At 36.0% G+C, this 14,185-nt stretch overlaps 1 protein-coding gene across 3 annotated transcripts in view; it reads left to right on the plus strand.

Annotated features, from left to right (window-relative positions):
• Positions 1-14,185, plus strand: part of FNIP1 (folliculin interacting protein 1) — a 133,495-nt gene that overhangs the window by 41,063 nt on the left and 78,247 nt on the right. For all 3 annotated transcript variants that reach the window (XM_060008903.1, XM_060008904.1, XM_060008905.1), the window contains exon 2: positions 13,898-14,024. In XM_060008903.1, the coding sequence (XP_059864886.1) occupies positions 13,898-14,024 (127 nt within the window). The remainder of the gene's footprint in view (positions 1-13,897; positions 14,025-14,185) is intronic.

Genomic DNA, 14,185 nt, shown 5'->3' on the forward strand with positions numbered 1-14,185 from the left:
TACAGCTTAAGATTTTATTTTCAAATGTTGTTAATGTCAAAATCAGCCCAAATCTAGTTATAAATTTAGTGATGTAACAATGTTAATGCTGCGATTTTAGATAGACTTATTTTATGAATAATTGATTAAAGTTATGGTTATAAATTTAACTAGAAGGGCTTGAGAATGTTTTGAGCAGGTGGTACTCATTATTTTAAAGTTTCTAATTTATAAATAGTACATTTTAGTCTGGGCGTTATGTGTGTCTTACTCTCTGTCATTTACTGCTCTTCTTTCTCATTTGTATGTAGGAGTGCTCAATACAGCTATTTGAAGAACATTGTACTTTTGTTTATCTCATATACATATTTATAAATAAAATTTAAATTGAAAACTTGACATTGTATTAGTCAGCTTATTGATTATAATCCAGTTATTTTATAGTTGATGTTATTCTTTAATTTTACTGATATAGACCTGAATTTATCTTGTAGTTTTTTTTTTTTTTTTTTGCGGTACGCGGGCCTCTCACTGTTGTGGCCTCTCCCGTTGCGGAGCACAGGCTCCGGACGCGCAGGCTCAGTGGCCATGGCTCACGGGTCCAGCCGCTCCGCGGCATGTGGGATCTTCCTGGACCGGGGCACAAACTCGCGTCCCCTGCATCGGCAGGCGGACTCTCAACCACTGCGCCACCAGGGAAGCCCTATCTGGTAGTATTTTTGATGCTCTTGTAAACATCTTAATTGTGTGTCGCCACACATTTATGACTAGAATTAAATGATTTGAATTAGTAGTGAATTTAGACTAAGCTACATTGATTTTATATTTTAAATAAATCCTACTATGAAAGTAGGATTAAAAATATTTAAAAATACTTTTTCAATATGTGTAACCCAGTTGAACAACATGGATACTGGCTCTCTCAATTGTTTTAGCTCTTTTAAACATTCTTCCAGTGTTTCACTGCAGTTTAAGTTCTCAGGTATGTAGAATTAATGTCAGAAAGTTAAAAACCACATAGGTCAGGTGTATTTCAGTTGGGCCTAGGTGTTGCTGAAAAATACTAAGTAAAATATGATAGCAGATATGATAACATGGTATCCTCTCATGGTATGGAAATTTGCTGTTGCTGAGGTTCCATTTCACAAAGAATTCATGTTATACATTGTCACTTTTCCTTCTCTGAAATACTTTATGTAAATTTTACTTTGTGCATATTATTTTATACATGTTAGATTATGGGATAAGTATAAATGGATTTGGGGATTTTACCTAATGCTGGTAATAATTTATATTTTTATCTTACGGTATTTTTCACATGTATTACCTAATTTGATTAAATGAAGATAGTAATCCTATAGCCAAGTAGCTGACTATACTTGTCATAGAAATGTATTTTTTCACATGTATTACCTAATTTGATTAAATGAAGATAGTAATCCTGTAGCCAAGTAGCTGACTATACTTGTCATAGAAATGTAAATGACAGTCATTAGGATTTCATTAATATTCTGGGTATAACTGAACTTAGTATGACTGAAAATAATTAAAATATTAAAGATTAACTAGTTTTGGGACTTCCCTGGTGGTCCAGTGGTTAAGACTCCACGTTCCCAATATAGGGGGCCTGGGTTCGATCCCTGGTTGGGGAACTAAGAATCCCACATGCCACAGCTAGAGAGCCCATGCACCGCAACTGCTGAGCCCACATGCTCTAGAGCCTGGGTGCCACAACTAGGGAAGCCCGCATGCCACAACTAGAGAAGCCCGTGCACTGCAACGAAGACCCAGCATAACCTAAATAAATAAATACAAATTTAAAAAATAAAGATTAACTAGTTTTATTATAATATTTAGTTTATTAAAATGTAGTTGGAGAAGAATCATTAGCTGTTAGCAGCCTATATGAAAATTAAGATTGTTCTGAGAAGAAAAAGACCTAAATTGATACCTAAATTCTTTGGAACTGAGGTTAATAAATAAATCATGGGATTATTTTTCAGTCAGGTTAGAGGATTATAATTCCTTAGATACAGAAATAATTACTCTACATAAAGTCTATAATGTAGGCTTCCAGCATTAAAATGGTATCTCCTGAAATAGTCACTCATTCACTCATTTGTTCAGTGAATTAATTGAAGTTCTGTTATATTGCTGTCTCTCTCAGCTTCTAACTATAGTATTCAGGAAGATATTGAAACATGAAAAGCCAAAACAAAATATAAACTAAAATGATTAACAAGTTGTTAATCTGGGAGGAATTTCCACTGTTTACAAAATCAGTTAAATTATATTGAAAACAAAATTGGTGCAATAACAGCACCTTGTCACTGATGATCCTATGTACCCAAGAAAATTAATTATTTTAAGCACTTCTTTAGTTGTGTGACTCCTAGCAGAAATGCAGTAATACTCTGAATAGTGATCAATATTTTCCATTCTTTAAAAACTTTCTGTAATGTAACGTTTACATGTATTTTATGGTTCCTATTATTTTCTGTATATGGTTCCTCTAATTTTGTATATATTCTGACATTAGGTCTTTCAACCCTTGATTTGGGGTAGAGTTATCATATTGGGTCCTTAACTCTACAAAAACATTGAGTACTGTCTATAAACTGAGTAAGCAGTTGTCTGATGCATATGTAATTCACGTGTATTTATGTTCTTTTATTAATACTATATTGAATTTATAGTAGCTTTCAGTCATTTTCTCAGTTACTGGATGCTAAAATTTTTTTAACATTAAAAAGGTGTCCTTTTACTAGAATGATTGGGAATTGCTGATATAGACCATATGTTCACAATGATTATTTTTTTAAATGCACAGTAAATATATCAAAAGGAAAATAAGAAGCTCTCTTACCTGATACAATTGGGACTTAGAGTTTAGTGGAAAAGTCAGTTGAAGTGAGGAATTTATTGTATACATTGTAACATTTTATTTTCAGCTTAAAGCATGTAAATATGCATTCGTTTGCCAGTCCTTTGCTGGTCAGTGTGTTTTACAGAGGGAATAGTGAATGTTATTTCTCCATCATGGGACCAAAAAATTAAAATGTTATCTAAACTAAAAAGCATTGTAAGACTTATATACTTTGCTTTCAGGAGATATATTTAAACATTGGCTAGTTAGCAGCAGAGTTTTCTAAAGCAAAATCTGTCTGCAGGTTTTAAAAAACTCAGATCACTTTCCCCATGTACAGAAAATGTTTCTCCAGTTGGCTCTGGTACTTTTGGCTCTGGTGCTTTGAGGTTCTGATGGTGACCAGTTCTTGGCATGTCGGTGTTAGGTTTGGAAAGCTTTTTGCTTGTCACTTGTAGCCTAATTTAGCATTCTTCCTTCTCTTTCTTCCTCGCACCATTGTTTCCTTCCTTCCCCAGTAATTTATCCTTTATCAAATTCAAAATGTTTTCCAGTACTGAGGCAATTAATCTATCAATACATGCATAGCTTTTGAAACTGGGCTGCTCTCTCCATTTCTTGCAAGAGGACAGGTTGTTAATGTTTTCTCAGAGTTGGTCTTCATCATCTTGCATGTTTCCATTTCACTGAGACACCAGTGATGGATAAGGCTCAGGAGAGAACAACTAACATAGTGCCAGGTACATAGTAGGCACTGTACAAATAATTATTGAATGAATGAAGTTAAAATCCATAGGTTTGCTGAATATACTGTTTAGTAAGAGATTATTAAAGTTGAAGTGAAAATGTCTTATTTAGGTAATGTGTTGAGATACAAACTAGTGTTTAGTCTGGTGTTTCTCAGTCTTTTTTTTTTTTTAACATTATTATCCCGCTAGAGAGCTTTTTTTAGACATTTTTTCCCTTAATTGCCACCCTCCCCACTTGAACTTTTAATACCACAGATAGATATACTGTGTATTTTCTTACGTATTATGGCCTTTTGGAGGGCCACACCCATTGTAACACCCAAGTTTGGTTTTGGTCTTCTTTCCCCCTTCTCCCCCCATTAACCAAATTTGCTTCTTTGGAAGCCATCTTGCTCTCATTGAGAATGCATGATTTAGCTTTAATTTCATAGCCAGTAACATGTATTATAGAAATTCATATGGTCTTCTGAGTTGCTCTGTCATTGTGTAAAGGGAGATGTCTATTCCAGCATGTTTATTTTTCATTAACATTCTTTGAAGGTGTCAGATAAAAGACATACAGAGCAGATAAGGTGACATAAATTATAAATAACATCTGTGTAAAGTCAAAATAATTTGTGGTTCATCACTGAACAGTCTTCTTACTAATGTTTAATATTATGCTGAGTACAATAGCTTAATACTGAAGATAACTTTGCTGTAGTATATAGACAGTTTTTGTGAATGGTTATAGTGTGCTTACCACTGTTAATGATTAGGCTTAATTATGTCTTCAGTTAAATTCTGATAAAAAGAGGCAATGCAATGAGGTGGAAAATATGGTGAATTAGATGTCAGAGTTTGGCTTCTAGTTAATAAAGGATCATTCTAAAGTCTTTGATTTTCCATGTCTTAGTTGTTGTAAATAGTGCTGCTGTGAATATTGGGGTGCATGTATCTTTTTGAATTAGAGTTTTGGGGTTTTCTTTCCAGATATATACCCAGGAGAGTGGTATTGTTGGATTACATGGTAGCTCTATTTTTAGGTTTTTAAGGAACCTCCATAAATGTTTTCCATAGTGGCTGTACCAGTTGACATTGCCACCAACAGGGTAGGAGGGTTCCCTTTTCTCCACACCCTCTCCAGTGTTTATTTTTTGTAGGCTTTTTGATAATAGCCATTCTAACCTGTGTGAGGTGATACCTCATTGTTGTTTGATTTACATTTCTCTAATAATTAGCGAAGGTGAGCATCTTTTCATCTGTATGTCTTCTTTTTTTACATTTTCCCTGTAAATTTATTTAATTAATTTATTTTATTTATTTTTTTTGCGATATGCGGGCCACTCACTGTTGTGGCCTTTTCCGTTGCGGAGCACAGGCTCCGGACGCACAGGCTCAGCGGCCATGGCTCACGGGCCCAGCTGCTCCGTGGCATGTGGGATCCTCCCGGACTGGGGCACGAACCCATGTCCCCTGCATTGGCAGGCGGACTCTCAACCACTGTGCCACCAGGGAAACCCTATTTAATTTAATTTAAGTTTTTTTATTTTATTGAAGTATAGTTGATTTACAATGTTATGTTAGTTTCAGGTGTACAGCAAAGTGATTCAGTTATATATATACATGTATTCATTCTTTTTCAGATTCTTTTCTCATATAGGTTATCACAGAATATTGAGTAGAGTTCCCTGTGCTATACAGTAGGTCCTTGTTGCTTATCTGTCTTGTATATGGTAGTATGTGTATGTTAATCTCAAGCTCCTGATATTTCCCTCCCCCCCATGTTTCCCCTTTGGTAACCATAAGTTTGTTTTTGATATCTGTAAGTTTGCTTCTATTTTGTGAATAAGTTCACTTGTATCATTTTTAAAAATCAGATTCCAACATATGAGTGATATCATATGTTATTTGTCTTTCTTTGACTTAGATCACTTAGTATGGTAAGCTCTAGGTCCATCCATGTTGCTGCAATGTATGTCTTCCTTGGAGAAATGTCTATTTAGGTCTTCTGCCCATTTATTATTTATTTATTTTTATTATTGTTTTTATTTTTGGCTGAGTTGGGTATTCGTTGATGTGTGCGGGCTTTCTCTAGTTGCGGTGAGCGGGGGCCACTCTTCGTTGCGGTGTGTGGGCTTCTCATTGCAGTGGCTTCTCTTGTTGCGGAGCATGGGCTCTAGGCACATGGGCTTCAGTAGTTGTGGCACATGGGCTTAGTTGCTCTGTGGCATGTGGTGTCTTCCAGGACCAGGGCTTGAACCCGTGTCCCCTGCATTGGCAGGTGGATTCTTAACCACTGTGCCACCAGGGAAACCCCTTCTGCCCATTTATTGATTGGGTTGTTTGGTTTTTTCTGATACTGAGTTGATTGAGCTGTGTGTGTAATTTGGATATTAACCCCTTGTTAGTTGCATCGTTGGCAAATATTTTCTCTCAGTACATAGGTTGTCTTTTTGTTTAGTTGATGGTTTCCTTTGCAGTGCAAAAGCTTTTCAGTTTTATTAGGCTCCATTTGTTTATTTTTGCTTTGATTTCTTTTGCATTGGAAGACTGATCTAAGAAAACTTTGCTACAATTTATGTCAAAGAATGTTTAGCTTATGTTCTCTTTTAGGAGTTTTATAGTGTCATGTCTTATACTTAGGTTTAAAGCATTTTGAGTTTATTTGTGTATATGGTATGAGGAAATGTTCTAATTTCATTGATCTACACATAGCTGTCCAGCTTTCCCAACACCACTTGTTGAAGAGACTGTGTATATTTTTGCCTGCTTTATTGTAGATTAATTTACCGTAGGTGTGTGGGTTTATTTCTGGGCTCTCTATTCCGTTTCACTGATCTATGTTTTTGTGCCAGTACCATGCTGTTTTGATTATTGTAGCTTTGTAGTATAGTCAGAGGTCTGGAAGGGTTATACCTCCTGCTTTGCTCTTTTTCCCCAGGATTGCTTTGGCAATTCTGGGTCTTTTGTGGTTCCATCTAAATTTTAGGATTATTTCTTCCAGTTCTGTGAAAAATGTCATAAGTATTTTGATAGGGATTGTATTAAATCTGTAGATTGCTTGGGGTAGTATGGCCAAGACATGGAAACCACCCATGTGCCCATCAACAGACAATTGGCTTAAGAAGCCAGTGGTTTTCAACTCAGCTGGGCCGTCTCTATGGCTTGATATTGCTTTTGCTTTACTTAGGTTAGCACTTTTCCTAATTTTTCTATGACTTTGCCAGACCTTTATCTCTCAATCCCTGTACCCCAGTTCAGACCACCAATCTCATATATGCTTGTATACATTCTTGATTCTGCTTTTCAGAGAAAACAGAAATCAATGTAAATGCTCAATTTGTTGTCTCCTACTTGCACACCTATCTGCAGTAATTTTCATTTGTAGGTCTTTTTTTTTTTTTTTCTGCCTCATTAAGTGCTTCTGTAGTACATTAGCCTTGCATAGAGTGCTGTGTCCTAACTTGTTTGGAATCTTAGTCCAACACTCCTCTCTGGTTACTTTTAGATGCTTTGTCTGATTTCTTCCATTCAGTTTGGAAATACGTATCTTTAAGTATATACCTTTTCCCTTTAGATAGATAGATAGATGCATACATACAAACAATTTTATATATATATATATATATGTTTTATATCTATATATCTTTTTCCTTTAAGAAACAGCCTTTTGTAGCCCCACCTCTTCTTTAGTTATCTGGGGTGACCATAGATCTTGGTTGCCCAAGATAATCTCAGGTTTCTCTTGTGTGTTTAGGGCTGTCTTTTACTTTCAAAACTCTGCAGTTTGTTTTTTTTAAAATTATTATTATAACCTCATTTTTAAAAAAAAATAAATATTTTTTTGGCTTATTTGGCTTATTTGACTTATTTGGCTGCACTGGGTCTTAGTTGCAGCATGAGGGATCTTTAGTTGTGGTATGTGGGATCTTTAGTTGCGGTATGCAGGATCTAGTTCCCTGACCATGGATCAGACCCAGGCCCCCTGCATTGGGAGTGTGGAGTCTTAACCACTGGATCACCAGGGAAGTCCCCAAACTCTGCAGTTTAGATGATCATTTGTATGGTCACATTATTTCTCTCCCCCTTTTAAAGGGAAACCGTTGTGAATAGTATATATAATACTTACCATCTTACTTTCTTAGCTCTTTTCTCTTCATCAATTGCTACTGCTGTGTAACTACCCCCACCACAACTCTCCACTGAAATGGTTCTTGCAAGAGTACGAAAGACCACCAAATTGCTAAATCCCATGGATGCTTGTAGTCTTTATAAAAATTTTGGCTTTTTGCAGCCTTTGGCACTGCGCATTATTCCTTTTTCATCTTCGTCTTCCTTGACTTTTGAAATAATATTTTACCATTGGTTTTCTCTTTTCTATTTTGTGGTCTGTCTTTACTGATCTTCCGTGACTTCTCTACTCTCTGTCCTTAAAATATTGCTATGTCTTAAAATTCTGGTTTATTGATCCTTTCCTTTCTTTGACCTTTTCTTTTTTTTAAATTTATTTTATTGAAGTATAATTGATTTACAATGTTGCATTAGTTGTTTCTGGTGTACAGCGAAGTGATTCAGTGTCTACACACACATGCACACACTTTTTCATATTCTTTTCCATTAGGATTTATTACAGGATATTGAATGTAGTTCCCTGTGCTGTATAGTAGGATCTTGTTGTTTATCCACATCTTTTCTCTTTTTGATTAATGTGTTCTTCCTGAATAATTTCACTACCAACTATGTGTGAATAACTCCTGTATCTAGAACTCTAGTTTAAGCCTTTCTCCTGAACTCCAGAGCATTTTTTCATCAAAATATCAGAGGTGTTTCTGCAGCTGTCTCACAGGCCCCTTGAACTCAATCTATAAACACTCTTATCCCAAACTTGCTTTCCCTCCTGTATTCTCTGCCTCTCTCTTTTCATCAAATCTGAAACCTAAGAGTCAGGCATCCTCTTCCCTCATTCCCCATATCCAGTCCCCAAGTCCTTTCTCTGTCTCCTAAATAACATCTAGCTCTGTCCCTTTCTATCTTCAGTGCTAGTTTTTGGTTCAGGTTAGAACATTATTCTTACCTCCAGGCCTCCTTCTCTAGTCATTTCTCTAAGTTTCTGTCAATGTGATTTTCTAAAAGGCACAAAATGATCTTGTTACCTATTATTTCACACTCTGTTTACTCATTGCCTGAATGGTGAAGTCCTTACATGTTTGTGTGAAATGGTTCTGAGTGTTGATCTGGCACCAGCCTGCCTTTGTAGCTTTTGTTGCTTCACTGCACACTCCAGAGCTAGGGTCACTAAGAATTACAGCCTATGATGTTTTCTTCTTGCAGGAAAGAGAATACCCTTCTTCCCAACTTGAAGCTGAGAGGCTTTAAGTACTTAATCGATAGTACAGAGTAATGGTTATGGTTGTGGACTCCAAAGACACACTGCCTGGAATCTAAACGCAGCTTTGCCGTTTACCATGTATTTGGCTGTGTTATTTTGGGCAGGTTACCTAATCTCTCTATGCCTTAGTTTTCTCGCGCATAAAATAGGAGTAAAGTTGTGACGATGAATCAGTGGTGTGAAGGGTAAATGAATTAACATATGTGATGCCCTTAGAACAGTAGCTGGTATACAATAATGTATAACTGTTAGCTATTATTTATTATTCATTGTGTATCATTTATTATTGTTCTTCAGTGAGTCCATACCTGACCTCCCTATGCAGACCTCTTTGTCTACATTATAAGTTTGCTCAGTCGTAGACTGTACCACAGTGATGAAATTATTTATATGTCTTCCTATTAGACTGTGAACGTTTTCACAGTCATGTTTTTCTTTTCATACTTAATGAATGCTTTTAAGTCAGTGAATGAATGCACAGAAATATTCCCAGTGCCTGGCATTGTGCTTTGAGCATGGTAAATGTTCAATATCTCTGTTTTAGTGAGATCTCTGTAATGTGAATCTATGGTTTTGATGTCTATAATGTAAATACACTATATATATACCATATATATAGTGTTTTCTCCCACAATCCTCTCCTTTTAAAAAATTGAGGTACAATTTACTTAAAAAGCACACTTTAAAAAAAATTCATTCATTCATTCATTCATTTTTGGCTGTGTTGGGTCTTCGGTGCTGTGCGCAGGCTTTCTCTAGTTGTGGCAAGCGGGGACTACTCTTTGTTGTGGTGCGCAGGCTTCTCATTGCGGTGGCTTCTCTTGTTGCGGAGCACAGGTTCTAGGTGCGCAGGCTTCAGTAGTTGTGGCACATGGGCTCAGTTGTTGTGGCTTGCGGACTCTAGAGCACAGGCTTAGTTGCTCTGCAGCATGTGGGATCTTCCCGGGCCAGGGCTTGAACCCATGCCCCTTGCATTGGCAGGCAGATTCTTAACCACTGTGCCACCAGGGAAGCCCCAAAAGCACATATTTTTAAGTGTATAATTTGATTAATTTTGAAAAATGTATACATTTGTTTAACTACAACCCTAGTAGATATATAGAACATTTCAGTCACTCCAGAAAGTTCCTTCATATACTTTTCTAGTCCTTTCCCTTCACACCCTGCCCCTGCCCAAGCACTGCTTTGGTTTCTATCACCATAGATTAGTTTTACCTGGTCTAGAACTACATATAAATGGAATTACCAATATGTATGCTTTTGTGTCGGGATTTTTTTCAACATTCTTCCAGAATTCACCTATGTTATGACTAGTAGTTCATTCCTTGTTATTTCTGCATAGTATTTCAATGTAGAATGTATCATAGCTTGTTTATCCATTCTCCCATTGATGGTCATTTGGGTGTTCACAGTTTTTTGCTATTAGGAATAAAGCTGCAAGAAACATTTTTTTTTTTTTTTTTTGCGGTATGCGGGCCTCTCACTGTTGTGGCCTCTCCTGTTGTGGAGCACAGGCTCCGGACGCGCAGGCTCAGCAGCCATGGCCCACGGGCCCAGCCACTCCGCGGCATGTGGGATCCTCCCAGACCGGGACACGAACCCGTGTCCCCTGCATTGGCAGGCGGACTCTCAACCACTGCGCCACCAGGGAAGCCCTGCACGAAACACTTTTATGGAAGTCTTTGAACATATATTTTCATTTCTACTGGATATGTATCTATGAAAAGAATTGCTGGGTCATAGCTGCCAAATAATTTTCTAAAATGGTTGTACCCTTTTATACTCCTACCAACAGTGTATACGATTCCACATGCTTCATATTCTTACCAACAACTAATGTTATTAGTCTTTTGTGGAAGGGTTTTAATTTGCATTTATCTGATGATTAATACTGTTAGCATCTTCTCCATGTGCTTTGTTCCTTCACCATTCATATATCTCCTTATGTGAAATGCCCAAGCCTTTCACCCATTTTAAAATTGGGTGAATGGTTTGTCTTATTGCTTTGTAGGAGTTCTTTGTGTAGGCTGTTTACAAGTCCTTCATCATTTATATACATTGCAAATATTTTCTTCCAGTTTATGGCTTGCCTTTTTAAAAAAATTTGCCTTTTGATATGCAAGTTTTAAATTTTAATGAAGTCCAATTTATCGATTTTTCTTTTATGCTTAATAACTTTTGTGTCTTTTTAAAGAACTCTTTATACTCCATGATTGTATAGATACTCTGTTTCTTTCTAGAAGCTTTATAATTTAAGCTTTTACATATAATCTTGTTTTGAGTTAACAGAGAATACTTTACAAATGCTTAGATAAGTTCAGGAGCAAAGCATTCTAACTTTTTTATTATTGTTGAGATAAATTTCACATACTGTATAATTCACCTGTGTATAGTATACAGTTCAGTGGTTTTTTAGTATAGTCACAGAGTTACGCAGCCATAACTGCTATCTAATTCCAGAACATTTCATCACCCCACATGCTTATGAAGTAAGTCAGACAGAGAAGGACAAATATTGTATGATATCACTTATATGTGTAAATAAAACATACTAGTGAATATAACGAAAAGAAACAGACTCACAGATACAGAGAACAAACTAGTGGTTACCAGTGGGGAAAGGGGAGAATTTCCAAGAAATCTTATGTTTCCTAGTCAACATATTTTCTTTTGCCACAAAGACTGCTCTCTTTTTACTCTCTACTGTCCCCACATTTTACAACTTATCCTTTATTTTCCTTCACCTACTTTACAAAGAATATAGGACTCTTAGACATGAGTCCCCTCATCCTTACGTTCATATCTGTAAATCTTTCTGTATCCATGTCCATGTTTGCTTCCTTTTTATCCTAGCAAAGGGGTTATCATTTCTTCTGAGGTTAACCCTTTCATCTGTACTCTGTATCCTGTCCTCATCCGCTTCCTTAGACGCCTTACTTTGTCAATCACCATCTCCCTTCCACTTCACATTCTTTGTCATCAATATGTAAACATGTTCAGATGTGTCCTTTTTAATAACAAAATAGCTGTCACTCTACTTCATGATTCCTTTTCTTTTTCTCTTTCCTTGACATTTGTCTTAAACTCACTGTTTACTCTCATTTAGTCCTCAATTTTCTGCAGTTTGACCCCAGGACTCTGTCCTTACAACTGTCCTTGCCATGGTCACCAATGACTTCTTTGTTTCTAAAGCTAGTGGATGCTTTTTAGTAACAACTGTGGTATTTCTTCTTCCTCTCTAAAGTGCTCCTCTTTCTTGGTTTCTTTGAGGCCAGCTTCCTGATTTTAATTCCAAAACAGTCTGTCCTTTTATAGTTTCCTTTGCATAACATCAAGCACAGTTTAGTAAAAGCTGTTCAGGGGGATGCAAATCATTGTGGTCTAAGGATGAATCTCTGGTTTAGCTTGAATGTCTAGGATAAGTCTTTCATCAATTCATAGACATTTGCTAAGGATTAAATACAGGAAAACTAAAATTGTATTTGCTGTCAAGATTTGGGATGAAGATGTGTTATGTTGCCAGTTATGGATTTTTAAACATGCATCAATAGGGTTAGGGTTAAGGTTCTCTTAAGGAAATGAAGGAACGCAATCAAAAGCTGTGACTGATGAATTGTGAGGAATTGACCATTCAGCCTAACAACAGACAGCTCCTGGAACGACAGTTCTCTTCTTTCTTGGCAACTGTCCTACATGTTGTAGTGCCTTCAGTTCACCAGATTCTTATCTCCATCATACAATTCATTGTTTTCTTTCTTTCCCTCTCCTCCTCATCTCACTTACTCCATTAGTCTTTTTAATTGTGAAATATAATGTACACAAAACAAATGCAGTGGACTTTCTTTTTTTTTCCTTTGGGTACTGTATCTGTGTAAACATTATCAAGTCAAAAAATAGAACATTATCACTGCCCCAGTCCTCCTGGTATAACCCCCACCACCCTCACCTAACTCCCAGATATAGCAACTCTCCAAACTTTTGAAGCCATCATTTCCTTTGTTTTGCTTATAGTTTTAAAAACTAAATATTCATCCCTTGACAAAACTTTACCTGATTTAAATCTTCCTATAAATGGCAAAATACAGTAACTGTGTTTATGGGTGTCATTGTGTGTCATTGTCTAATTTCTTTTGTTTACAGTCCATTTACGTTTTTGCCTATAGCTGAAGTTCATTCATTATGTTTGTTGTGTGGTGTTTCATAGTATGAATATTTACCCATTTGGTTGGTAAGTATATGAATAGTGTCCAGTTTTCAGCTATTATGAACAGTGCTGCTATGAACATTCTTGTATAATGGCATACTTTTCTGGAATGGAATTGCTGGGTCAACTTCATTTTTACTAGATTTGTCTAATTAGTGTACATATTTAAAAAACTATTCTCTAAAGAGATTATGCCATTTTCACTCACACCAACTATATATGAGGATTTCTACCCCATTTTGTTGTTCATCACTTTCTTACTTGTTTTTGTTTTATAAGGAATTAGCTACTGTTATTTAAACTGAAAGCTGTTTCTGTTTTTTCATTTTGATATTAAAGTAACAAAAGTATTTAAAAATCTGGGTTAGCCTTATGCCATCTGAGTCCATGCCAGGAAGTTAATATGTATTTTCATTATATTAAATGTACTGACATATTTTTATTGTTAGCTATTTTTAGATTCATGTGGGATGACTATATTTTATATACACTGAGTGATACTTGCCACAGATTTTATTCTTTCTTTTTAATCTAAAATGTCATAGCTGTGTAAATTTTCAGTCCTAAACTAAATGGTAAAACTAAATGGTGGTATTTTATGTAAAGTTCTTCTGTGTTATCTTGAGCAGTAGTACAACTTTGGGTTTCATTATATAGATTTTATTTCTGGGAGTTTATGTGGAATATTTATTAAAGTAATTCTAATGAATCTTTATTTTTCTTTAAAGTTGGCCTTTGCCAGAGTTTGATCCAAGCCAAATTCGACTAATTGTATATCAAGACTGTGAAAGACGAGGGAGAAATGTCTTGTTTGACTCCAGTGTTAAGAGAAAAAATGAGGACATATCAGTATCGGTGAGCATCATTATTGATTTGGTTCAAATTTAATGTCAGATATTCTAATTCAAGATGGAATGAGTAAGATTTCAGTTATGGTACTTTTATTTGTCAGTACAAAACATTTTTACCATGTTAATAAAATTTAGAACACTGGTTTTGAGAATTTTTAAAGGAAA

This window comes from Delphinus delphis, chromosome 3 (assembly GCF_949987515.2).
Source record: "Delphinus delphis chromosome 3, mDelDel1.2, whole genome shotgun sequence".
In the NCBI taxonomy this organism is placed as follows: Eukaryota; Metazoa; Chordata; class Mammalia; order Artiodactyla; family Delphinidae; genus Delphinus; species Delphinus delphis.